This window comes from Microchirus variegatus (genome assembly GCF_963457635.1).
Source record: "Microchirus variegatus genome assembly, chromosome: 4".
Taxonomy (NCBI): domain Eukaryota; kingdom Metazoa; phylum Chordata; class Actinopteri; order Pleuronectiformes; family Soleidae; genus Microchirus; species Microchirus variegatus.
The window spans coordinates 17,394,858-17,421,817 of NC_139805.1; the positions used below are offsets into that span (position 1 = coordinate 17,394,858).

The window sequence follows — 26,960 nt, forward strand, 5'->3', positions numbered from 1 at the left end:
TGGTCCAAAACTTGACAAAAACGTCATACTATACTATGTAGTATGTCATACTATACTATGTCGTCCAAAATCTGACAATTTTTTTGAAAAGCGTTGTTTTGGTCCAAAACTTGACAAAAACGTCATCCTATACTATGTAGTATGTCATACTATACTATGTTGTCCAAAATGTGACAATTTTCAGAAAAAAAAATGTGGTCCAAAATTTGACAAAAACGACATACTATACTGTTGTCCAAAATCTGACAATTTTTTTGAAAAACGTTTTTTTGGTCCAAAACTTGACAAATCGTCCTAGTATACTATGTAGTACGTCATACTATACTATGTTTTCCAAAATTTGACCATTTTTTGAAAAAGAAAATTTGGTTCAAAATTTGACAAAAACGACATACTATACTATGTCGTCCAAAATGTGACAATTCTTTTGAAAAACATTTTTTTGGTCCAAAACTTGACAAAACGTCAAACTATACTATGTAGTATGTCATACTATACTATGTCATACAAAATGTAGCCATTTTATGAAAAAAAAGAATTTGTCCAAAATTTGACAAAAACGACTTACTATAATATGTCATCCAAAATCTGACAATTTTTTTGAAAAACGTTGTTTTGGTCCAAAACTTGACAAAATCGTCCTACTATACTATGTAGTACATCATACTATACTATGTCTTCCAAAATGTGACCATTTTTTGAAAAAGAAAATTTGGTTCAAAATTTGACAAAAACGTCTTACTATACTATGTCGTCCAAAATGTGACAATTCTTTTGAAAAACATTTTTTGGTCCAAAACTTGACAAAAACGTCATACTATACTATGTAGTATGTCATACTATACTATGTCGTCCAAAATCTGACAATTTTTTTGAAAAACGTTGTTTTGGTCCAAAACTTGACAAAAACGTCATCCTATACTATGTAGTATGTCATACTATACTATGTTGTCCAAAATGTGACAATTTTCAGAAAAAAAAATGTGGTCCAAAATTTGACAAAAACGACATACTATACTGTCGTCCAAAATCTGACAATTTTTTTGAAAAACGTTTTTTTGGTCCAAAACTTGACAAATCGTCCTAGTATACTATGTAGTACGTCATACTATACTATGTTTTCCAAAATTTGACCATTTTTTGAAAAAGAAAATTTGGTTCAAAATTTGACAAAAACGACATACTATACTATGTCGTCCAAAATGTGACAATTCTTTTGAAAAACGTTGTTTTGGTCCAAAACTTGACAAAAACGTCATCCTATACTATGTAGTATGTCATACTATACTATGTTGTCCAAAATGTGACATTTTTTTGAAAAAAAAAATTGGTTCAAAATTTGACAAAAACGACATACTATACTATGTCGTCCAAAATGTGACAATTCTTTTGAAAAACATTTTTTTGGTCCAAAATTTGACAAAAACGACATACTATACTTTGTCGTCCAAAATCTGACAATTCTTTTGAAAAACGTTGTTTTGGTCCAAAACTTGACAAAAACGTCATCCTATACTATGTAGTATGTCATACTATACTATGTTGTCCAAAATGTGACAATTTTTAGAAAAAAAAATTTGGTTCAAAATTTGACAAAAACGACATACTATACTATGTCGTCCAAAATGTGACAATTCTTTTGAAAAACATTTTTTTGGTCCAAAACTTGACAAAACGTCAAACTATACTATGTAGTATGTCATACTATACTATGTCATACAAAATGTAGCCATTTTATGAAAAAAAAAATTTGGTTCAAAATTTGACAAAAAGGTCTTACTATACTATGTCGTCCAAAATGTGACAATTCTTTTGAAAAACATTTTTTGGTCCAAAACTTGACAAAAACGTCATACTATACTATGTAGTATGTCATACTATACTATGTCGTCCAAAATCTGACAATTTTTTTGAAAAGCGTTGTTTTGGTCCAAAACTTGACAAAAACGTCATCCTATACTATGTAGTATGTCATACTATACTATGTTGTCCAAAATGTGACAATTTTCAGAAAAAAAAATGTGGTCCAAAATTTGACAAAAACGACATACTATACTGTTGTCCAAAATCTGACAATTTTTTTGAAAAACGTTTTTTTGGTCCAAAACTTGACAAATCGTCCTAGTATACTATGTAGTACGTCATACTTTACTATGTTTTCCAAAATTTGACCATTTTTTGAAAAAGAAAATTTGGTTCAAAATTTGACAAAAACGACATACTATACTATGTCGTCCAAAATGTGACAATTCTTTTGAAAAACGTTGTTTTGGTCCAAAACTTGACAAAAACGTCATCCTATACTATGTAGTATGTCATACTATACTATGTTGTCCAAAATGTGACATTTTTTGAAAAAAAAAATTTGGTTCAAAATTTGACAAAAACGACATACTATACTATGTCGTCCAAAATGTGACAATTCTTTTGAAAAAAAATTTTTTGGTCCAAAATTTGACAAAAACGACATACTATACTTTGTCGTCCAAAATGTGACAATTCTTTTGAAAAACGTTGTTTTGGTCCAAAACTTGACAAAAACGTCATCCTATACTATGTAGTATGTCATACTATACTATGTTGTCCAAAATGTGACATTTTTTTGAAAAAAAAAATTGGTTCAAAATTTGACAAAAACGACATACTATACTATGTCGTCCAAAATGTGACAATTCTTTTGAAAAACATTTTTTTGGTCCAAAACTTGACAAAACGTCAAACTATACTATGTAGTATGTCATACTATACTATGTCATACAAAATGTAGCCATTTTATGAAAAAAAAGAATTGGTCCAAAATTTGACAAAAACGACTTACTATAATATGTCATCCAAAATCTGACAATTTTTTTGAAAAACGTTGTTTTGGTCCAAAACTTGACAAAATCGTCCTACTATACTATGTAGTACGTCATACTATACTATGTCTTCCAAAATGTGACCATTTTTTGAAAAAGAAAATTTGGTTCAAAATTTGACAAAAACGTCTTACTATACTATGTCGTCCAAAATGTGACAATTCTTTTGAAAAACATTTTTTGGTCCAAAACTTGACAAAAACGTCATACTATACTATGTAGTATTTCATACTATACTATGTCGTCCAAAATCTGACAATTTTTTTGAAAAACGTTGTTTTGGTCCAAAACTTGACAAAAATGTCATCCTATACTATGTAGTATGTCATACTATACTATGTTGTCCAAAATGTGACAATTTTCAGAAAAAAAAATGTGGTCCAAAATTTGACAAAAACGACATACTATACTGTCGTCCAAAATCTGACAATTTTTTTGAAAAACGTTTTTTTGGTCCAAAACTTGACAAATCGTCCTCGTATACTATGTAGTACGTCATACTATACTATGTTTTCCAAAATTTGACCATTTTTTGAAAAAGAAAATTTGGTTCAAAATTTGACAAAAACGACATACTATACTATGTCGTCCAAAATGTGACAATTCTTTTGAAAAACGTTGTTTTGGTCCAAAACTTGACAAAAACGTCATCCTATACTATGTAGTATGTCATACTATACTATGTTGTCCAAAATGTGACATTTTTTTGAAAAAAAAAATTGGTTCAAAATTTGACAAAAACGACATACTATACTATGTCGTCCAAAATGTGACAATTCTTTTGAAAAACATTTTTTGGTCCAAAATTTGACAAAAACGACATACTATACTTTGTCGTTCAAAATGTGACAATTCTTTTGAAAAACGTTGTTTTGGTCCAAAACTTGACAAAAACGTCATCCTATACTATGTAGTATGTCATACTATACTATGTTGTCCAAAATGTGACATTTTTTTGAAAAAAAAAATTGGTTAAAAATTTGACAAAAACGACATACTATACTATGTCGTCCAAAATGTGACAATTCTTTTGAAAAACTTTTTTTTGGTCCAAAACTTGACAAAACGTCAAACTATACTATGTAGTATGTCATACTATACTATGTCATACAAAATGTAGCCATTTTATGAAAAAAAAGAATTGGTCCAAAATTTGACAAAAACGACTTACTATAATATGTCATCCAAAATCTGACAATTTTTTTGAAAAACGTTGTTTTGGTCCAAAACTTGACAAAAACGTCATCCTATACTATGTAGTATGTCATACTATACTATGTTGTCCAAAATGTGACAATTTTTAGAAAAAAAAATTTGGTCCAAAATTTGACAAAAACGTCATCCTATACTATGTAGTATGTCATACTGTTCTGTCAAGGCAGCAACCGCCCAAGGAGCGACTGTCATCTTCAAGGAGGGACAGAACGAGCTCATCCATAAAGACGGTATGGCATTTGGGATTCAAGTGTATGATAGGCTGTATTATTTAAACACTGCTGAGCCTATAGATGAAAGTAATGGAGAAGATGGATGTCATGGATGCTATGATTTGCAAACATGGCACGAAATTTTGGGACACTGTAATTATGATGATGTGTTGAAGTTGGAAAGTGTCACAGAAGGGATGAAAATTAAAGGTAAATCTGATAAGTCGAACCTGAAATGTGAGGTCTGTGTGCAAGGGAAATTTGCTCAGAGCAGGAACAGAGAACCAGATGAAAGAGCAACTGTACCACTTGCACTTGTACATACAGATTTGGCTGGCCCTATAGCACCAGCAGCAAAAGATGGGTTCAGGTACTCTTTGGCATTCACTGATGACTATTCAGGTGCAATTTTTGTATATTTTTTGAAAGCCAAGAGTGACACAGTCAGAGCTACAGAAAAGTTTATTGCTGATGTTGCACCTTATGGGAGAATCAAATGTATTAGATCTGATAAAGGCACTGAGTTTACGTCAAAGGAGTTTCAGTCACTAATCAGTAAAAATGCCATTAGACATGAGACCTCAGCCCCTTATTCTCCCCATCAAAATGGGACAGCTGAGAGAAACTGGAGAACATTGTTTGAAATGGCAAGATGTATGTTGATTGAGAGTAATCTGCCAAAAGAACTCTGGACATATGCAGTTCAGACTGCTGCAGCTGTCCGCAATAGATGTTACAACAAGCGAACAGGACAGACTCCATACTACATGCTGACAGGGAAAGTGCCTGATCTGTCAAGAATGAAATGTTTTGGGTCAGTATGTTATGCATACAAATATAACAAAAAGAAGCTTGACTCACAATCTGAAAGGGGGATCTTTGTTGGTTACGACAAGAATAGTCCTGCATATCTAATCTTCTACCCAGAAACAGGGAGAGTACTCAAAAACAGGTTGGTAAAGTTTATCAGCAAATGTGTGAATGAGTGTCAGACTCAGACAGACCAGGATAGGAGTGAATACATCCTGTATAGGGAGAGGGGTGAAACCACTTTTCCAAAAAATGATGTAGTGAAACCAATCACACAGGAAATTAAAGCTGAGATTTGTGACACAGACACCACTACAGGTGAGGGTGAGAGTGTTAAAAATGCCCGATATCCAAAGAGGGAGAGGAGACCACCTAAGTACTATAATGATTATGAATGCAAGATAAAATGTGATGTTGATGATGATGATGATGATGATGATGATGATGATGATGATGGTGATGACGATGGTCAAGGGTTAACTGTTGACTATTGTTACCGGGTTATGTCAGATGCACCGCGAACTCTGAAGGAAGCCATGAGCTCACCAAAATCACATTTGTGGGTTAAAGCTATGAAAGATGAAATGGACTCTCTGAAAGAAAATGAGACATTTACCCTAACCACTTTGCCAGAAGGTAAACATGCAGTGGGGGGAAGATGGGTTTATACTGTAAAAGAAAATCCGGATGAGACAAAAACATACAAAGCCAGGTATGTAGCAAAGGGTTATAGTCAAGTTGCAGGGATTGATTATAATGAAACCTTTTCTCCAACTGCTAGCATGACATCTGTGCGCAGTCTGATGCAGCTTGCAGTGCAGCATGGCTTAGAACTGCACCAGATGGATGTTAAAACTGCATACCTGCATGCTCCTATTGATTGTGAAGTGTACATGGAGCAGCCGGAGGGTTTTGAAGTTAAGGCAAAGGCAAGTGAGAAACTGGTCTGTAAACTTAATAGATCATTGTATGGTCTGAAGCAGTCGGGACGAAATTGGAACAAAATGCTTCATGATTTTCTATGTGAAAATGGTTACAGTCAAAACCCAGCTGACCATTGTGTTTATAGTAGACAGACTGCGAATAAGAGGGTAATATTGTTAATCTGGGTTGATGACCTTATCATTGCTGCTAATGACAATCAAACTGTGAAAAATGTAAAAGAAATGTTGGGAGCAAAATTTAAAATGAAAGACCTTGGTGAACTCAAACATTTCTTGGGTATTGATTTTGTGCAAAGAGGAGGTGAAATAAAAATGAGTCAAAAAAGGTACATTACAAAGATTTTGGAGAGGTTTGAAATGATCGACTGTAAACCTAGATTTACTCCATGTGAAAACAAACTGAAGTTTGACAATGAGGGTCAACCTGTTGACCAAAAGAAGTATCGTGAGGTTGTTGGCAGTTTGCTTTATGTCATGATATGTACAAGACCAGATCTAAGTTGGATTGTAGGCAAACTGTCACAATACCTGTCTGAACCAAAAGAACAACACTGGGTAACAGCAAAACACGTGTTGAGATATTTGAAGGGAACTGTAAATCAGGAATTGTGTTTCAAAAGAGGTGATGTAAATCTTAAACTTGTGGCATATAGTGATGCAGATTGGGCAGAAGACCAGAACGACAGGAAAAGTACAACTGGGTACTGTTTTAGTTTGTCTGAGACAGGGCCTGTTATTTCCTGGAAGTCAAGGAAACAGCCCACAGTTGCTTTATCCACATGTGAGGCAGAGTACATGGCCCTGGCAGCGACAACTCAGGAAAGCATGTATCTAGTACAGTTGTTAAATGGGATGGACAGTGATTGTGAATATGCACCAGTGACAGTTTTTGAGGACAATCAGGGTGCTATTGCTTTGTCGAAAAACCCTGTACTGCGTCAGAGATGTAAACATGTGGACATCAAATTCCACTTTGTTCGATCTGCTCTCAGTGATGGGAAAATCTGCATTGAATATTGCCCAACCGCTGACATGGTGGCGGATGTGTTAACTAAACCTGTAACAAGAGTCAGGATGGATAAGTTTGTGTGTTTTATGTTTGGGATAAAGTGAAATGTATGTCATGGTAGATCTTGCTGTCAGTATCAGAACAAGTGGGGGTGTTAAACTGTTGCAAAATGTCTGCTACTGCTCTTGAATGTGCCCTCATACTGGCACCAGTGCACCAGGTGAAGCAAATCTTAATAAATGACTGATGGCCTGCCTTTGTGCCAGTTCTCCCCAGTCAAACAAAGAACTCAGTTGTGTCGTCTCTTAATATGTGTACCCGGTATTCCAGCTCTTTATGATGGCTGCGCCAACACATACTATACTATGTTGTCCAAAATGTGACAATTTTTAGAAAAAAAAATTTGGTCCAAAATTTGACAAAAACGACATACTATACTATGTCGTCCAAAATGTGACAATTCTTTTGAAAAACGTTTTTTTGGTCCAAAACTTGACAAAATCGTCATACTATACTATGAAGTATGTCATACTATACTATGTCATACAAAATGTAGCCATTTTATGAAAAAAAAAATTGGTCCAAAATTTGACAAAAACGACATACTATACTATGTCGTCCAAATTCTGACAATTTTTTTGAAAAACTTTTTTTGGTCCAAAACTTGACAAAATCGTCATACTATACTATGTAGTACGTCATACTATACTATGTCTTCCAAAATGTGACCATTTTTTGAAAAAGAAAATTTGGTCCAAAACTTGGCAAAAACGTCATCCTATACTATGTAGTATGTCATACTATACTATGTTGTCCAAAATGTGACAATTTTTTGAAAAAAAAATTTGGTCCAAAATTTGACAAAAACGACATACTATACTATGTCGTCCAAAATCTGACAATTCTTTTGAAAAACGTTTTTTTGGTCCAAAACTTGACAAAATCATTATACTATACTATGTAGTACGTCATACTATACTATGTCTTCCAAAATGTGACCATTTTTTGAAAAAGAAAATTTGGTCCAAAATTTGACAAAAACGACATACTATACTATGTCTTCCAAAATGTGACCATTTTTTGAAAAAGAAAATTTGGTCCAAAACTTGGCAAAAAAATGTCATAGTATAGTATGTCGTATGTCGTCCAAAAATGGTCAAAAACGTCATAGTATAGTATGTCGTATGTCATTTTTGGACGACATTTATAGTATAACGTTTTTGACCATTTTTGGACGACATACTATAATATTACTTTTTTGTCAACATTTGGACAACATACTATACCATGACGTTTTTGAAAAATGTTGAACATTTTTGGAAGATATACTATACTATGACGTTTTTTGACCAATCTTTATCATTTTTGGACGACATGCTATACTATGTTTTTGACCATTTTTGGACGGCATACTACACTATGACATTTTTGACCAATTTTGACCAGAAAATTTGGTCCAAAACTTGGCAAAAACGTCATCCTATACTATGTAGTATGTCATACTATACTATGTTGTCCAAAATGTGACAATTTTTTGAAAAAAAAATTTGGTCCAAAATTTGACAAAAACGACATACTAACTATACTATGTCGTCCAAAATCTGACAATTCTTTTGAAAAACGTTTTTTTGGTCCAAAACTTGACAAAATCGTCATACTATACTATGTAGTACGTCATACTATACTATGTCTTCCAAAATGTGACAATTTTTTGAAAAAGAAAATTTGGTCCAAAATTTGACAAAAACGACATACTATACTATGTCGTCCAAAATGTGACAATTCTTTTGAAAAACATTTTTTTGGTCCAAAACTTGACAAAAACGTCATACTATACTATGTAGTATGTCATACTTTACTATGTTAAACAAAATGTAGCCATTTTATGAAAAATAAAATTGGTCCAAAATTTGACAAAAACGACTTACGTCGTCCAAAATCTGACAATTTTTTTGAAAAACGTGGTTTTGGTCCAAAACTTGACAAAAACGTCATCCTATACTATGTAGTATGTCATACTATACTATGTTGTCCAAAATGTGACCATTTTTAGATAATAAAATTTGGTCAAAAATTTGACAAAAACGACATACTATACTATGTCGTCCAAAATCTGACAATTTTTTTGAACAACGTTTTTTTGGTCCAAAACTTGACAAAAACGTAATGGTCAAAATTTGTCAAAAACAACAAAGTATAATATGTCATCTAAAAATGGTCAAAATTGGTCAAAAACGTCATAGTATTTTATGTCGTCCAAAAATTGTCAGAAACGTCATACTATAGTATGTCGTCCAAAAATGGTCAAAAACGTAATAGTTTAGTATGTCGTCCAAAAATTGTCAAAGACATAATAGAATAGTATGTCGTCCAAAAATGGTCAGAAACGTCATAGTATAGTATGTCTTCCAAAAATGGTCAAAAACGTCATAGTATAGTATGTCTTCCAAAAATGGTCGAAAACTTCATACTATATAGTATGTCGTACAAAAATGGTCAAAAAGGTCAAAGTATAGTATGTAGTCCAAAATTGGTCAAAAATGCCATAGTATAGTATATCGTCCAAAAATGGTCAACAATGCATATTATAGTATGTCGTCCAAAAATGGTCAAAAACGTCATAGTATAGTATGTCGTCCAAAAATTGTCAAAAACGTCATAGTATAGTATGTCGTCCAAAAATGGTCAAAAATGTCATAGTATAGTATGTCGTCCAAAAATGGTCAAAAATGTCATAGTATAGTATGTAGTCCAAAATTGGCCAAAAATGTCAAAGTATAGTATGTAGTCCAAAATTGGTCAAAAATGCCATAGTATAGTATATCGTCCAAAAATGGTCAACAATGCATATTATAGTATGTCGTCTAAAAATGGTCAAAATCGCCATAGTATAGTATGTCGTCCAAAAATGGTCAAAAACGTCATAGTATAGTATGTAGTCCAAAATTGGTCAAAAATGCCATAGTATAGTATATCGTCCAAAAATGGTCAACAATGCATATTATAGTTTGTCGTCCAAAAATGGTCAAAAACGTCATAGTATAGTATGTCGTCCAAAAATTGTCAAAAATTGCCATATTATAGTATGTCGTCCAAAAATGGTCACAAACGTCATAGTATAGTATGTCGTCCAAAAATGGTCACAAACGTCATAGTATAGTATGTCGTCCAAAAATGGTCAAAAACGTCATAGTATAGTATGTCGCCAAAAATGGTCACAAACGTCATAGTATAGTATGTCGTCCAAAAATGGTCAAAAACGTCATAGTATAGTATGTCGCCAAAAATTGTCAAAAATGTCATAGTATAGTATGTAGTCCAAAATTGGTCAAAAATGCCATAGTATAGTATATCGTCCAAAAATGGTCAACAATGCATATTATAGTATGTCGTCCAAAAATGGTCAAAATCGCCATATTATAGTATGTTGCCAAAAATGGTCAAAAACGTCATAGTATAGTATGTTGTCCAAAAATTGTCAAAAACGTCATAGTATAGTATGTCGTCCAAAAATGGTCACAAACGTCATAGTATAGTATGTCGTCCAAAAATTGTCAAAAACGTCATAGTATAGTATGTCGCCAAAAATGGTCAAAAATGTCATAGTATAGTATGTAGTCCAAAATTGGTCAAAAATGCCATAGTATAGTATATCGTCCAAAAATGGTCAACAATGCATATTATAGTATGTCGTCCAAAAATGGTCAAAATCGCCATATTATAGTATGTCGTCCAAAAATGGTCAAAAACATCATAGTATAGTATGTCGTCCAAAAATTGTCAAAAACATCATAGTATAGTATGTCGTCCAAAAATGGTCACAAACGTCATAGTATAGTATGTCGTCCAAAAATGGTCAAAAACGTCATAGTATAGTATGTCGTCCAAAAATGGTCAAAAATGTCATAGTATAGTATGTCGTATGTCGTCCAAAAGTGGTCAAAAACGTCATAGTATAGTATGTCGTATGTCATTTTTGGACGACATTTATAGTATAACGTTTTTGACCATTTTTGGCGACATACATATATTACTTTTTTGTCAACATTTGGACAACATACTATACCATGACGTTTTTGAAAAATGTTGAACATTTTTGGAAGATATACTATACTATGACGTTTTTGACCAATCTTTATCATTTTTGGACGACATGCTATACTATGTTTTTGACCATTTTTGGACGGCATACTACACTATGACATTTTTGACCAATTTTGACCATTTTTAGACGACATACTATACTACGACTTTTTAGTCAAATTTTGGAAAATTCTAGACGACATACTAAACTATGACTTTTTTGTCAAATTTTGGACAACATACTATACTATGACTTTTTGTCAAATTTTGGACGACATGCTATACTATGACTTTTGTGTTAAATTTTGGATGACATACTATGCTTTGACTTTTTTGTAAAATTTTGATGACATACTTAACTATGAAACTTTTTTTGGAAAACAAAAACATTTTGGAAAACCATACTTCCATGTAAATTTAAAATTTTTGTAAACCAAAAATAAATATATATGTATTTATATATAAATATATACATATAAATATATATACATATAAATATATATATATATATATATATATATATACATTTATATATATATATATACATATATATACATATATATATATATACATACATATACATATATATACATATATATATATATATACATACATATACATATATATACATATATATATATATACATATACATATATATACATATATATATATATATATATATATACATATACATATATACATATATATATATATATATATATATGTACGTATATATAAAACATTTTGGAAAAGTTTTTGGAAAAAGAAAAAAACCTTTTTGGGGAAAAAAAATTCAAGAAATCTTTTGAAAAACAAAATGAAATTGGTTGGAAAAAAAAACTTTTTGAAGAAAAAAATGTAGGAAATTGAAAAAAAATGAGAAAGAAAGACTGAATTACTTAATTTCTTTGAAAATTGAAAAGAAACTTTGAAAAAACGTTTTTCAGTTTCCTGAAATTTCACATTTTGGATGACATACTCAAGTACGTTTAGGTGAATATGCATACACTTCTGTCACTTATACAATTCTTTTGTGTTTTCCATTAAAAGTCACACTTTTATTCATCAAAGGAGATGTAAAATGAATAGAAAATATAGCCAAGACATTGACAAGATTAGAAATAATGATTTTTATTCAAAACAATAATTTTGTCCATCAAACTTTGCTTTCGTCAAAGAACCAGCAAAACAGTTTCAGTTGTGCTAACAGTTTTCTAATCATCCAATAGCCTTCTTACGCGATTAGCAAACACTAATGTACCATTAGAACACTGGAGAGATGGTTGCTGGAGATGGGCTTAAATTTACATTTTCCATTAAAAACCAGATGTTTGCAGCTAAAATAGTCGTTTACTACGTTAACAATGTATGGAGTGTATTTATGATTCATTTTATGTTATATTAATTGAAAAAAAGTGTTTTTCCTTAAAAAAATAAGGTTATTTATTTTTTTGCCTGTCCATCCACACGGTATTTTTTGAAAATGCCTCCCAGAGTGGAAAATCTCAAAAAACTGGCCTTGTGTTTCTGTGGAGACAGCGATTACAACTAATTTCAACACAGTTGTGTTTGAAAACACAGTCGAGCTAATGGGAACAAAACCTTGCTTTTCAAATTATAACGAAAAAAAATTACTCAGCAGGTTCCAGTTTTTTTGTTTTTTTTTCCATGTAAAGGGAAATAAGAATGAGATAAAGATAGATGTGTGAGAGATCTCAACACTGAATATAAAAATATTAATTCTGTAGATGCGGGAGTGCAACAATTTATACAAAGTCAGGTACAGTTAAAAAAAACAAAACAACAACTGGTAGGGTTGTCTCTGTAGACAGTGCAATATAACAGTAACATTTCTGCACCTTAATGTCCAGTGGTGAGGTTTAACTGAGATGGTCAGATGGTCAAAGGTCACTTGATGGCCCCGAGTGTCTGTGTGTCTGCAGGAGCCTCTGAACTCGGCTGTGGATCTCCTCCCAGTGGGACAGACTGGGCCGACTGGTCTGTAGCCTAAAGAAAACAGATTTTGTTTGTACATAATAAAAAAAACACGCAAATCAAATTAAATACATTCATTAATTGAGTTGGCATCACATAATATCAGTTGATCCAGTTGTTGTCATGTAGATAAATCTGAGGAGTCACAATACAATTATCAAAAGAGGAAGTTCTGCTACACAAAGCTATCTATCTATCTATCTATCTATCTATCTATCTATCTATCTATCTATCTATCTATCTATCTATCTATCTATCTATCTATCTATCTATCTATCTATCTATCTATCTATCTATCTATCAAATAGTTTCATATCTAATGAATGTAACACACACACACACATTTCACATTAGTAGAAGTATTCATTTTGTCCACTAGTCTGTGCTGTAACCTAATGTAAATCACAGTGAAACTATCAGGACATCAGAACACATGCTTTGTAGAACAACACACAATCAGTGTGTTTCCTGTGTGTAACTGTTTTTTGTTTTGGCTTCTCATTCAAACCAATTATAAACAAGCAATATCACAATATACTTTATTCTTTTTATTTTTTTTTATGTTTTTAAATGGAGACATACATGTGTTTTCATCAGCACAATATATATGTGTGGAACTTGTCCACGGTCAGTTGTGAAAAGACAGATTGCACTGACAGACAGATGTGGATGAGAGGCAATTCTGCAATTTATTAGTCTTCACTTGTGTCTATTTGCCAGGAGTGGATGGGTTATGTCTGACTGACTGACAAGCTGACTGGTGTCCATGCTTGTAGCGTGGAAATGGAAGCTTTTCATTTGTAATCACAAACTTACTACCTGCTCCCAAAAGTCATCAAGGACAAATCATCCAGAGACATGAATAGACTGAGACTTAGGGGCTTAGGGGGCAAACATAGCCACTGGCATCTGTCATTTTCTTTATACATCAAAGATTTGTAGTAAGACGTGTCCCTCTCCCTGCTGGAGGGAATCTACAAAGGCCCGCTCTAATCTCCCACCCTGCAACTCCTGTCGTGTTTTCAATTGTGAGAAAAGTATCATTCATTTCCTACAATTTACTTTGCAATTTAAGATTGCTTATTGATTTTAATGTTTACTTATGGACTGAGCAGAAGCGAAGGGTGGGAAAGAGCGCAGAAACAAATAAACAAACAAAACAGAACATCGGTCCCATCGTTGTGTTCAACTCACAGCTGCCACGATCGATGACAAGGTCTCTCTGGATGTATTAAAGCATGCATCGGGTCAAATGCATCAGACTCAAACTGAAACACCAATCAATACCATTTTCCTCTTTGTTTTCCTTTCTCTCTGCCTCCCCTCACAGTAATGAACAAACATGACAAGACATCAGCTTCTGTAATTTAAGAGGTGGAGGGAAATTCATCCTGCCTGTCGACTGAGATCAAAATGTATAAGTGGATGTGTGTGGCGTATGAGCACATGCAGGGTATGACTAACATCGAGCGCAATTGATATATATTTGCCGTACACAGTTATTGGAAACCCATACAGGTGTCTATTCTGCTTTTAAGATGCTTAAAGCAAACACCACAAAAAGAACATCCGAGCTCTAAGGTGCTCCTGTGGGTCCTGAAGATAAAGCACAAGTAAACAGAAATACAGTATGTGGGTGTGCAGCCTAACCTGTTTGTCATCCCCATTTAGGAACACTACAAATACGATCTCTCTATAAACCTTAAGAACAAAACAAAACAAAAATAACACAAAATTCTGAAGCACATGAAATTCTCATCACACCAATCAAAGTTTGTTCTGAATGCCCTGCAGGGTTGCACTTTTCGGCTGTATGAGTCAGCCATGCATGGCACTTCCAAAACTAAGGATCTGATTTCATACCCCACACCCACTCCTTAATTTAGGAAGTGTTTTGATTGCTACAATGAATCCATCCATCCACATTCTACTTCTTTATCCTCCACATGACATGAGGGTCGCACGGAGGTGCTGGTGGCAATAGGGCAAAAGGGTCGGGGTCAATCGAGGATTCAATAAACGGCATCTCGACATACAGCCTCCACTACCCAGTTGCTTAAAATGTTTATTCCCTTAAAAACCTATTTATTTAGGATGGCTTTTAATACCGAGTAGTATGGTGACACTTTTTATCTTTTGTCTTCTTATCTTTTATCTGATTCTATCTTATTTTATTTTGCACTATTTTATTGTTTTTATTGTTTTTAATTACTTTTATGTGTTTCCTCTTTATTTATTTATTTCTTGTAAAGCACTTTGGATCACCGAAAGGAGTGTTGTAAAGGGCTGTATAAATAAAGTACATTTACATTTACATTTACATTTAAACTGCTGAATTTTTACTTTTACAGCAATATAATCCTGAAACCGTTTGTGGACACGTGGCTTTTTTTTTAGGTAGGTCCCAAAACAATTATTGAATGTAAAATATTACAATGTAGCTGTTGTTTCCGCCTTAAAACAAATCACTTTGTGTGTGCAGCATGGGAGTGATGACGATCCACTACTACACTAACAAACAAGGAGTCAGTACAGAGTTATACAGTACAATTGTAAGTATTTTCAGGTAAAAGGGGAAGTGTTTTTTTTGTTTTTTTACCTTTCTCTGATGGAATGGCTGCTGAGATTCAGGCATCTTCTGGAGTTGGACGTAGCCCGTGTAGATGTGTGAACAGGCGGCTCACAATCTTGCAAAGAATATTCGTCCAGGTCTTCGTGTCTGGACTCTATCTGAGGAGATGACTTGACCTTCATAGAACCAGACTTCATCTGTAGGAGGTCACAAGTCAATGCAGTGTGTTAAATAAAGTGTGAACTTTTAAGTGCATGGCAAATAAAAAAATGCAGATTCTCCTTTTCACACATTTATATACAGCAGTATGCAGCAAAAGTTTGGTTACACTACAGAGTGAAGGCAAAAGGGCCAACAAGAGTGTGCAAATTAGTAATCAAAGAAAAGTGTTTGAGGACTTTCAGAATTTTTTTTACTACACAATTCCATATGTGTTCATTCATAGTTATGATGGCTTCAGTGAGAATCTACAATGTAAATATTCATGAAATTAAAGAAAAACCATTAAAATGAATTGGTGTGTCCAAACTTTTGACTGGTAGTGTATGTTACAAGTAAGTGGTTGAGAACATGTGAAACAAATGACAACTGTGGAGTAAAGAATTATGGAGTAAAAAAAGGGTGAATGTTTGAATTTTATGATGGAGTATTTAAGTTTATATTCTGTACAAACAGAATAAAAACAGCGACAAGGACAAAGCTCCTCCACAGACACACTTAATGGTGACCAAGCAGGTGAAGGTCACTTCTTTGTTTGTTGAACATAGAGATGTTTAGAATCTGTACAAAAAGTGACAAATAGCAACGTTCACCTTGTTTGGTCTGCACTAAAGTGTGTGTGTGTGTGTGCGTGTGCGTGTGCGTGTGCGTGTGTGCGTGTGTGTTTGTGCAGCGTATCAGAGCAGACTTTTTTTAATCATTCAAATTTGGTAAGGTGGTGAGTAGCACATTTTCCTGTGGAGTAACAAAGTAAGAAGAAATGTTTTTTAAATAACTTTACTTGCACTTTAATTAACATCAGGGTCTCAGTGAATCACACCTTCACTGGAAGAGTTCAGCTCCATATTGAGAACATTAATTATTCCTTCAGCATAAGCAGACGCAGTCAAGGTTTTTAATGGAAAATGTGTGCTAGGACATTAAATAACTTTCTGACTGTCAAAAAACACAGTAGTAAAACCATTAAACCAAAAAAGTAATAGAAAAAGAACCACTAGTTTGTAGTCCGTGTAATAGTAGATATAATTTTTAATGTAATAAGATATAATTTGACAGTTTTGAAATTAACCTTTAAAATCTTCACACTTAAATCCAGCTTTTTTTCATAATTCGACTTACTTTCTCTGTTTTTGGTCTGTAACTTCCCTGCAGAGAGGAATCTAAAATTACAAAAAAAAAACAATACAGTTGTTATTCATAAATACAAGCTTTATACAGTAGTGCATCTAACTGCCAAAATGGCTACATGAATGTTATTTAAAAGCCATTTTAACAGTTATATAATATTATAAAATACTGTATAGCATATCCTCAAACTGAACATGAAAAACCTGAAAAATATGCATTTAAAAAGCTGTATTATAAGATATTATCATGTGGTTAATTTAGTAAAACATGTGTATTTGTTTTTAGCTCACAGTACCTGTTTGGTTAGCGAAGAAGCTAAAAGAGCGTTGATGCATGCTGCCATTGTGAGGAGAGGACGGCGTTACCATCACAGAGGTATTACTGCAACTAGGCACCTGGCAAAAAAAATAGAAAAGAGAAAACAACACTTGCAGTTCACTGTTAACTGCATAACACAACAAAGCTTCTATTGCTAAAAGGATACTGTTGTTAAACCATTAGACCAATGTGACAATAAGGAATTCATCTCTACAGAAAAAGCAGTAACTCTCGTCACTTACATGAACCTGACTTTCAGATTATTTATGGAAATGTGCTTCCACAAACAAAAAGGAGCCGAGGCTCTGAAATGTGCTCTGATAATGCATTCACTGCGGGGCTAAGCTACTTCATTAGGTATCTATTTGTTAATTGCAGCTTGACTCTCAATTACCAGGGTTAATTGTGGACTGAAGATTCCCCCAGGAAAACTAGAGCGGGTAAAGCGTGCTCCTCTATTTAATAAGATGCCAGTTGTATTCCAGTGAATTCTATTAATGTGTGTGACTAAAAACAAACAAGTCAGTACCTAATCATTTCTTTTAATAACAGCATGCAAGTGGATTTTGATATTCATAGCTCAGGATTAGATTTGATGTAAATGAAGAAGTGTGAATACAGTGGGGAGCAGAGGGAGGGAGGAGCAGAAGACTAAAGGCTTTGCTTTTCCTTTCCATCGAGTGCATTATTCCCCAAGGCTACATGATCAGAAAATTAGCCCTTTTATATGCAAATATCTCATATCAATGACACAGTAATAATTAAAGTGCTAACAAATACCGATGTACCAGGGCAAGTACAGGTTTTGCACTACTGAGGAACCATCAAGCCCCTCAGCCCCTTGTGCGCACATTTTCATGACGTCATAATGTATTTACAGCCTAGGTTAAAAAAACAATAATGCTGCTCTTAATAATGCCCCACTTTTAATCTTCCCATTAGCTTAAGTTTAATTTTAGGATGCTCCCACTGTGGTTTGAACAGCATCAATTCAGGATCCTGTTAATGTTACAAACCCTCTTTAAAAGGGAAAACACAACTTTAATTTTCCTAATTCCCGTTTGTTGGAAATATGCAGCTGTAATAAAATGTAATGGTAAGGATTCAGGTCCTTTTCATCACAACTGGTGTTGTTGTGTTGTGTCATATTAAAAACTCCTGTGTGTACATATTGCATTCATGTTATTCTCTGCGGTTTCATGGATACAGAATAATGCAGCGTTTTTGAGCCGTAAATCTGTTTTTCCCGTAAAAGCCATGTCCTGGTTGTCAAGAGAAAAACACAGTGAAAGCTTCACAGTGAGTCAATATATATATACGCAGGTGTTGTTTTTCTATCACCATTATTCTGTGCAATAAGATTTAGGATAAAAAAAAGAATAAGTTTAAGCCAAAATGTTGTCTATTTCAGCTTTTAAAAAGCCTTACACAAACCATGATGAGAATTTTTAATCAGCTGCCTTTAGTTTTGGAAGAATATCAACAGATCAGCAGCAGTATTAAAACAGAAGTGATTTTAATATTGTGTGACAGATCAGTGTGTTTTTGACTCACTGAGGCCCTGGAGCTATGGCAAACAAATAGAAGATGCCAAGAATTTAAACTGTTTACTGATTTAAATGTTGTGGCTGGGTAGTGTATTTTTTAGGTTACAAACCAAGAAGGGTGGTTGGCTCTCAGTCTCTTTCCTGAAGTGGTGAGGCCCCAGCTGGAGGTGGCCGAGCCTCTGCCTGGTGTGCTCTGAGAGCTGGCACATCTTGCGGTGTGTGTACGGGGAAAGGGCTCGTGTGCTTGAAGAAACTGTGGGCTGCTGGTAGCCAGAGTTCCCAGAAACATGTTTTCTCTCTGTCTTTTTTTTCTGGAGACTGTGGTTCGACGTGAAAGGAGTAGGGAAGCGCCTGGATGATGACGATTGATTGGAGTTATTAATGCCAGCCTTATTATTTGGCTTTTCATTTCCATTGTTCAAAGAGACACATTTGCCATCATCTGTCCTGGAAACATGTCTGGATTTTGAAGACTTTTTTGCTGAACTTTTTCTGGACGACGGCTTCACAGGAGAAAGGCTGCAGTTCTGAGGATAGAAAAACAGAATAAAATAGTTGTTTGAATATGTCAAACGACCCTCTTAAGTCGCCATTTTGAGGTGACATAACATATTTATCTCAGCAATGTGGATTGCTTTGCAGAAACGTTGCTCCCTCAGAGAAACATATACTACTTATTCTTCCTGGACAAAACCATTAAACCATTAGCTAATCATTCAGCTTAAGTGTTGCAACAACATCGGCTCTCACAGTCACTACTGCCATGGAGACAACCTCTGCACAATTACTTCATTAACTCTAATGGCCACTAACATCATTCTCAGATGCAATATCCCTCTTCCTGCAGGTAATGCCAACTGCCGATAAATAAGTTAAGATAAAATGTTAATTGCATTTGATGGCCATCTCCAGTCTAATATTATAAAGAGGCATTACCTGGCTGTAAAAGGGATAATCTAAATGCTAATTGGGGGAACCACGCAACATTAAAACTATTTTTAAGAGAAACTAAATTATGAATAAATCCTCATTAAGGTTGCCATTTGAGGATAGTCGGATTTAATGGAATTAAGACGAGGACACACTTTGCTCCACACATCCTGGCTCAGACTTTGTGTCTCTTCTCAGCGTTAGAGCACTGACAGACACTTTGCCTGAGTGGTAAAGGCTTCTCCAATGTGAGCTACTGCAATGTCCACTGTTGATACGCAAACACTGTACAATGTTTGATCGAGGGTGAGTAATAACACAAATAACTGGCTTATAAACAAGCAATTTAAAACTGTAGTGCATAACTTTTACATATAAACAAATACCTGTGTACACACACACACATTCTCTTATCTCTTAATAATATTGCATTAAGTACGTTTACTATGCCACTAAACAGAGTCAGAATAACAGCATCGACTACAAAATTCACACTGCAGCTTTAAAAGAGAACAAAGACAGTAAAACAAAAGCAAAAACAGCAACAAAAAAGGGCTGTATACAGTATTCGACTACAGCTTCAGAGGTTTTTTTAAGGTTTCTATCAGTCCAAATCAACTCAAACTCGGTTTGTCAGCTGGGGGGGGGGGGGGGTGGCAGTCGTGAAATGCCTATGCTGAGGAGCAAAGAGAAAGAGAAATTCCAGTGTCTGACAGCCACAGTGGTGCTCTGATCGACATATCCCCTGAGGGGCCGAAGAACACCAACAAACTTCTCTCTGCTGAATGACATCCCATTTGACCAAAAAGCTTAGCCTGGGAAATGCATGATGGTGTTTTTGGTACAACATGCCAACTACTGTGTGATGGATCATGTTACTTGTGAAAGACTTCCGCTCATCCAATCTTTATAAACAACTATTTTTTCTCTCTCTAAAAATCTGCCCTCTTATTGTCCAATCAAATTGTTTCGTTTCTGTATGAACCGTGCAGAAATATAACACATTGTACAAACATATCACACAGAAAGTCAATAAATCTGCCAAACTTTAAAGGTGAGGGTGGAGACTGTTTGTCAATACAAATTCATCCAGAGGCTTGTTCTTTTGTATTGATTCATTATTTGATTAATAAACAACAACAGACAACTGCAACAGCTGATGAGATTGTATGAAACCAATGTTGAAATACTTGCAGCAGAAGGCGCAGAAACAGTCAGAATTAGATAAATCTCCCAAAAACATGTGATTTCCCACAACTGAGCGTCTTCTAGGAGATTGGTGCTTTCACACTTTTCGCTTTCACACTTTTTTTTGCAGTGGGGGGATTTCCCCCAAAAAATAGCAGGTGTGAAAGGTTCAAGAAATCATATATATACACATATACATATATATATATATATATATATATATATATATATACACATATATATATATATATATATATATATATATACACATATATACATATATATATATACATATATATATACACATATAACATATATATATACACATATAACATATATAACTACCAATAGTAATAATCATCCTACAGTCTCCCCACTTCATCTTCTCTATTGGAAGCTCGGCTTTGCAGTGAACTGCTCTCAGCTCACCAAACACATGTTTATTAGTTGGTTTTCAAACAACCATAATATGATGTTTATCACACGTTGCCATATTATTACTAATAAACAATTTTGCTGCAGCAATGTCAATTTGCACAGGTTGTTATACGCAGCTTCTTCATTTGCCAAAACCTGTCAGAAAGTTCAGCTGCATCGTTTTAACATCACACCAATATAAACTCCTGCACCCGAAAACCAGAAATCAACCTAAATCTAGGACACAGTTGAAGACAAACTGTGGCTGTATGTCTAGGAAGCAACTGTAGAAACTGTTCTGTGTCAGAAACTGTGTAAACTCCCATCTAATCAGAGATGTGAGAGAAGTCTCGCTAACAGCAACACAGATCTGCCTTCACATAATTACATTCACAAGGAGCGAGCAGATACCCTTGAAACACTGCCAGTATGGATAGATAGATGCAGTAGCCATGGAAACAAGAATAGGTGGGCATGTATCGAGGAAACAAACAAACAAATCTGATGGTGAGCGATATCACTCATTAGACAAGAATCGTCACTGTTGTGGCTGTGATCAACATCACCACTGAGATAACAGTGTGTATCTGTGATGTGCTCAGGTAAAGACGACTTATGACAAGCAATATGAGGAATTTGAGAGACAACATTTACATATAAATACAAACCAATTTCAGTCATGTAACTACCAAAAACTGTACATATGGTGTAAGTGTGTTCCTGTATTACATCTTTATGATCTTTTCTGGCATTATCACTGACCGTGTCAGGATCACTAGTCCTCATGGAGACTAAAACCTGAGGCAGAACCTCATTTCTGAGGAGCTAAGATTTAAATGTATGGTTAAGTTATGGTTAGGGTTAGACATTAACTGGTTATGCTTAAGGTTAGTGCAAATGCTTTGTTTAGGCTATCCAAATGAATGGAAGTCGTCCTTAAAAGGATCGCTGTGCAAACCTGCGTGTTTGTGTGTGTATTTAATTGCGAGTACCTACAGACAAGGTCGACCAGCTTTCATTCCAATCACTCTCTTCTATGACTGATGTCGTAGTAAACTCCACTTTGGGGGAGATTCCCTAGAGGGAGAAAGACAATAGGACCAAAGCACAACACCTTGAAAAGCAAGACGAAGACAAAAGGATAAAAAGAGCTGTTTGGTTCACCAATTTACAACCACAACACTTCAATATATGCATGACTTGAGAAAAACAAATTGCAGAAAAGAGAAAGGCTCCAGTGATGTTTAAATAATATGGCATTTGGGGGGAGACATCTAAATTGCTATGTACGCCTCGCCAACACAAACACATAAAAGCACCTGTGAGGGGAATGGTGTTTAAGGACATTTAAATGTGCCAGTAACAAGAACACACAAAGATGATTTTTCTCTCTGAAAAGCAAAGACAGATGACAGATGTACAGGAAAATACCATCTTGTCTGAAGAAATTACTTCACATTGTCTCAGAAAAGACAGTGCTTTTGAACTGGTCATCTTGGCAGTGTACCTGTCCATCACATGCACAGATACAATACAGGAGCCCCAAGGATTGGGAGAGTCACTTAAAGAAAGCAACACTCTTCTCCAGTCTGTGTGACATGTGTGATGTTTCCAGTCAACCCAGATCAAATGGTGAGCGCTATGTGAGTTTGCTGCTGTGACATGTAAATTTCACAGAAATGCAACAACTGACAGGAACAGCATTGTTCCTTTAATGGATGCCACTGTGTGCAGCACCTCAAGGACCTTAACAGCTTTTGTACAAACTTTACAATGTTTGTACAATTTTGACTTATATAACACAAATAAATGATTAAAAAAATATTTACATTTAATCTTCTACAATTTAAGAAGTTATTCATCAAATGAATAAAAATTATCTTAAGTTGATTAAGACCGGATCATATTATGCAGTATGCAGGCAGAGGCAAACACACAACTCTTGTTTTCAAAGTAAATGTGCAAAGTATCATTAATCATGGTGAATCATATGCGAGTTGAGGCACTGTAATTGGGAATAGTAATAGGCAACAGCATCTATTTGCATTTGACAGATGTTACACCACTTTTTCCTTTTTATTTTTTGCATTTATCAGCGGCGCAAGCAACTGGAATTGATTTTGTTTGCAGTCACATTCCATGTATCTTCATTTTCAGCTATCATCAGTGTTGTAGTAAATTCTTCTTATTACACAAGCTCCGACATATCTCATACACCAACTGGAAAGTCAGTAGAGAAGTGAATGTTTTGTCTTTTAGCCAGTGAAATTAACTAAAATGCACTAAAATTAGTTACAATTAATGAAAGAAAATACGTTTTTACAGAAATAAATATAACTTATAAAGAAAAAAAGATCTCCTATGCCCTCACGAAGCATACATGTGATCACCTATGTGATCACTTGGGCATTGTTTTTTCTTTTTTTCATACTTTTAAGAGTCAGTAAATGTTGCTTATTGCTCACAGTCAGTGAAAAATATTTACTCTCCAAAGCACCAAACTCTTTTTTATGAATACAGGTATTAGGAGGAGGGATAAGAAGGAAATAAATGCAGTAGATAGATAGCAACTTACAGCAAAGGATGAGGATCTTTTCAGCATTATTTCTCTCTCTGCAGCTCCTTCTCCTGAACTCAGCCTGGGACCAGGGTACAAAAAATCTCTGCTGCTTTCCGTCATTGTAGCTAGGATCTCACCCTCTGGAAACCGCATAGAAACAGACAGAACAAAAACCAAGTTAGAAAACATGTTTCGCAGAGTAATAACTGTATACAGTGGAGACTTACAATGCCCATCTGGCATCATCAAAACACATACCTGGAGGCACCAACTGAATCAGCTCAAAAGATGTTGTGTCAGCTAATTGGGAGGAAAGTGCAAATTGACTGTAAGCTAATGATCACTATCACAACAAATAGCCAATAAGCTTGCCCAGCAGAGAATTTAGAACTAAGAGATGAGGGGGTAAATCCCAGATGGCTATTTACCTTGGAGGAGGTCAGCTACATCAGCAAGGTCAAAAGCACCAGGGAAAGTCTGTTAAAACAGAGTGCAGACAAATCAATATGTATAACTATATAAGACAGACTCCCTGCTATTTAACTCTGCTACTCTCCACATGGTAAAGAGGGATTTTTATCAGGAGCTGGAGCAGGAGGGTTTGCTCAATTAGCATCTCAATACTTAAAGAGAGATGAGTGATTGTGTAGAAAAGCTGCTCAAAGAGAATGCACATGCAACTAAGCAAAAACAAAAGGCAGAAACATATGCATAAAGATTGAGTTGGGGGGGGGGGGGGGGATGCAGTAAATGGGAGATTTTTTTTGCACCTACTCTGGTACAGAAAACAAGAAATCAACTGTTACATAACATAACATATATAATATGCCACTAATCATCTAAAGACAGTGTTACAGAAAAATCTTTTATCCACCCCTTAATCAGATCTGCTCCTAAACAAGTTCTTCCTTGGGTCAATATTTATTCCTTCAGAAAGTTTCATTCAAATAGGTTCAGTAGTTTCTCAGTAATCCTGCTAAAAGCCAGACAGACGGTATGAAAAACATCTTTGGTATTAAAAAAAAAAACAGAGAGAGATGAGAGTCTTGAGAGCATGAGTCTCAATTGTCTTGCTCACCTTGACAAAGACCATTTTGTGGTGGAAGAGTAATGGGAAGACAGGAGGTAGACAGGGAGTCTTCCTGTACTGACCCATGATGCACACACTGAGGTAGATTTGGTTCTTTTTGGACAGAAGCACTCCTGGACATGTGACCTGTAAACAATTAAACATTATATGTGTGTTACCAAGTTAGCAAGTGTGACGTTGAGTGTTTGAAACGTCAAACAAGAAAATAAAGGAAGTGTTTTTGTGGAGACATAATAACATTAAAACACATTACAACATACACCAAGTACACTGAGTGTACTACGTTTGTTTTCGTGATTAAACAGCCAGTGAAGTGACAATTTTTGGCGAGTAAATATTATGACGTATATCAAAATAATTAGTTAGTTACTTTAACTCATATAATAAGGACCAATAAACTAACACAAACGACAGCTGCGCATTACTCTACATTCGACTAGTTTCAGTTACACGGCTCGCTAGCTAACTTACAGTTAACTAAGCTACAGTATCAGGACGAACAACAGCACGGGGACAGACTTACCGCGTGAATGTCCAGGTAAACAGTACACTTGAGAGACTTTTGATGCATTTCAGACGTAGAAAACTTCTTCATCCTCACAGAAGTCAAACATAGACATTCATTCAACTTTCAAATCTCGTTGTCATAGCTGCCAAACGCCTACACGGCGGTTCTGCTTCTTCTTCTTCTCCTTTGAGGTTCACACTCGCCGGTTAGCAAAACCACGAATCGGCGCATTACCGCCCCCACATGGTAGAAAGTGTGTACCACACTGTCTATTTGGCGATTTACGTTTTGATCGTTTGATTACCTGTGTGTACAAAGTGAATTAATTTATTTCATGTTTATGTTTCAGCTGTAGGTGAACATTAAAAAGGTTTTAAACTACCTTATAGCCAGGAAACAATAAACATTTTAAAAGAGAGTAGGTAAAACATTCAAAGTGAGTAAATGTGATAAACCTCTATGTGTTTTTGCACAATGTCTATTCATTTCTCATTTATGTATCTATTTATTGATTTATTTAACCAGGAAAGTCTCATTGAGATTATCACTCTGTGTGCAACAGCAGCATTGCAGACAATGAAGTAGCAAAAAAATACAGAATAATAAGTTTAAAAATGGTATGATTTTTTTTAAATATAAAAATTATCATAACATATCACTACTATTTACTTTATATCTATATGTGGCCCTGTGATGGACTGGCAACCTGTTGAAGGTAACATAATTACTGTGAGACACATTATTTTAAATTCAATGATTTCAATAAAGAAAAAATGGGTCCCTGGACACAGAGACCAAACTAAGTGGCCACTACTTCCTACCACGACTGTTTTGTTTTGTGATGCTTAATCTTTGTTTTTCCTTTTCTTTTCCACACTTTGTGATTGTATTGTATTTCTTTATGACCATTAGTGTTATTTTATGGTAAATGTGTATGACTCCCTCTGTGAGCATTTACCGTCTGTGGTCACTTTGAGTCTCTTGTTGTCGTTTTGCATTCCTTAAGTTGTTGTTGTTGTGCATTTTGTCTGGCGTCATTTGTCACCTCTATTAGTATTTGTTCTGTTTATGGTTGTTCTGTTTCTTCCCCAGAACCTCAGACCCCTGGGCATGAACCCAAAATGCCTGACAAAATAATTCACAAATGACTCTCAGTGGGAGATAAGTGGGCATTTAATTTCCATTGTTACCTAAATGGCGGAGGAGCTGAAACATTCTGAGCTCATAGAAATTCCACATAACTCTGGCATCAAAGGTCCAATGTGCAACATTTAGCCTTAGAAGATGTCATTAAACAAATATTACCTACGTAAATGCAGTTTATACACGTACGTTTTGAGTGACATCAGACTTGTA

The 26,960-nt window shown here is 34.8% G+C and overlaps 1 protein-coding gene across 1 annotated transcript; it reads right to left on the bottom strand.

The window, feature by feature from the left end:
• Window positions 1–13,033: 13,033 nt before the first annotated feature.
• spata6 (spermatogenesis associated 6) lies at window positions 13,034–25,658 on the bottom strand (the record flags this gene model as incomplete). Its single annotated transcript, XM_083888195.1, has 9 exons — window positions 25,620–25,658; window positions 25,085–25,222; window positions 24,435–24,483; window positions 24,265–24,306; window positions 24,022–24,146; window positions 22,443–22,523; window positions 19,022–19,438; window positions 15,727–15,896; window positions 13,034–13,139 (listed from the first exon to the last, which is right to left on the bottom strand). The coding sequence occupies exons 2-9, from the start codon at window positions 25,160–25,162 to the stop codon at window positions 13,034–13,036; spliced, it is 1,068 nt and encodes a 355-aa protein (XP_083744321.1). The 5' UTR covers window positions 25,163–25,222; window positions 25,620–25,658.
• Window positions 25,659–26,960: the final 1,302 nt, after the last annotated feature.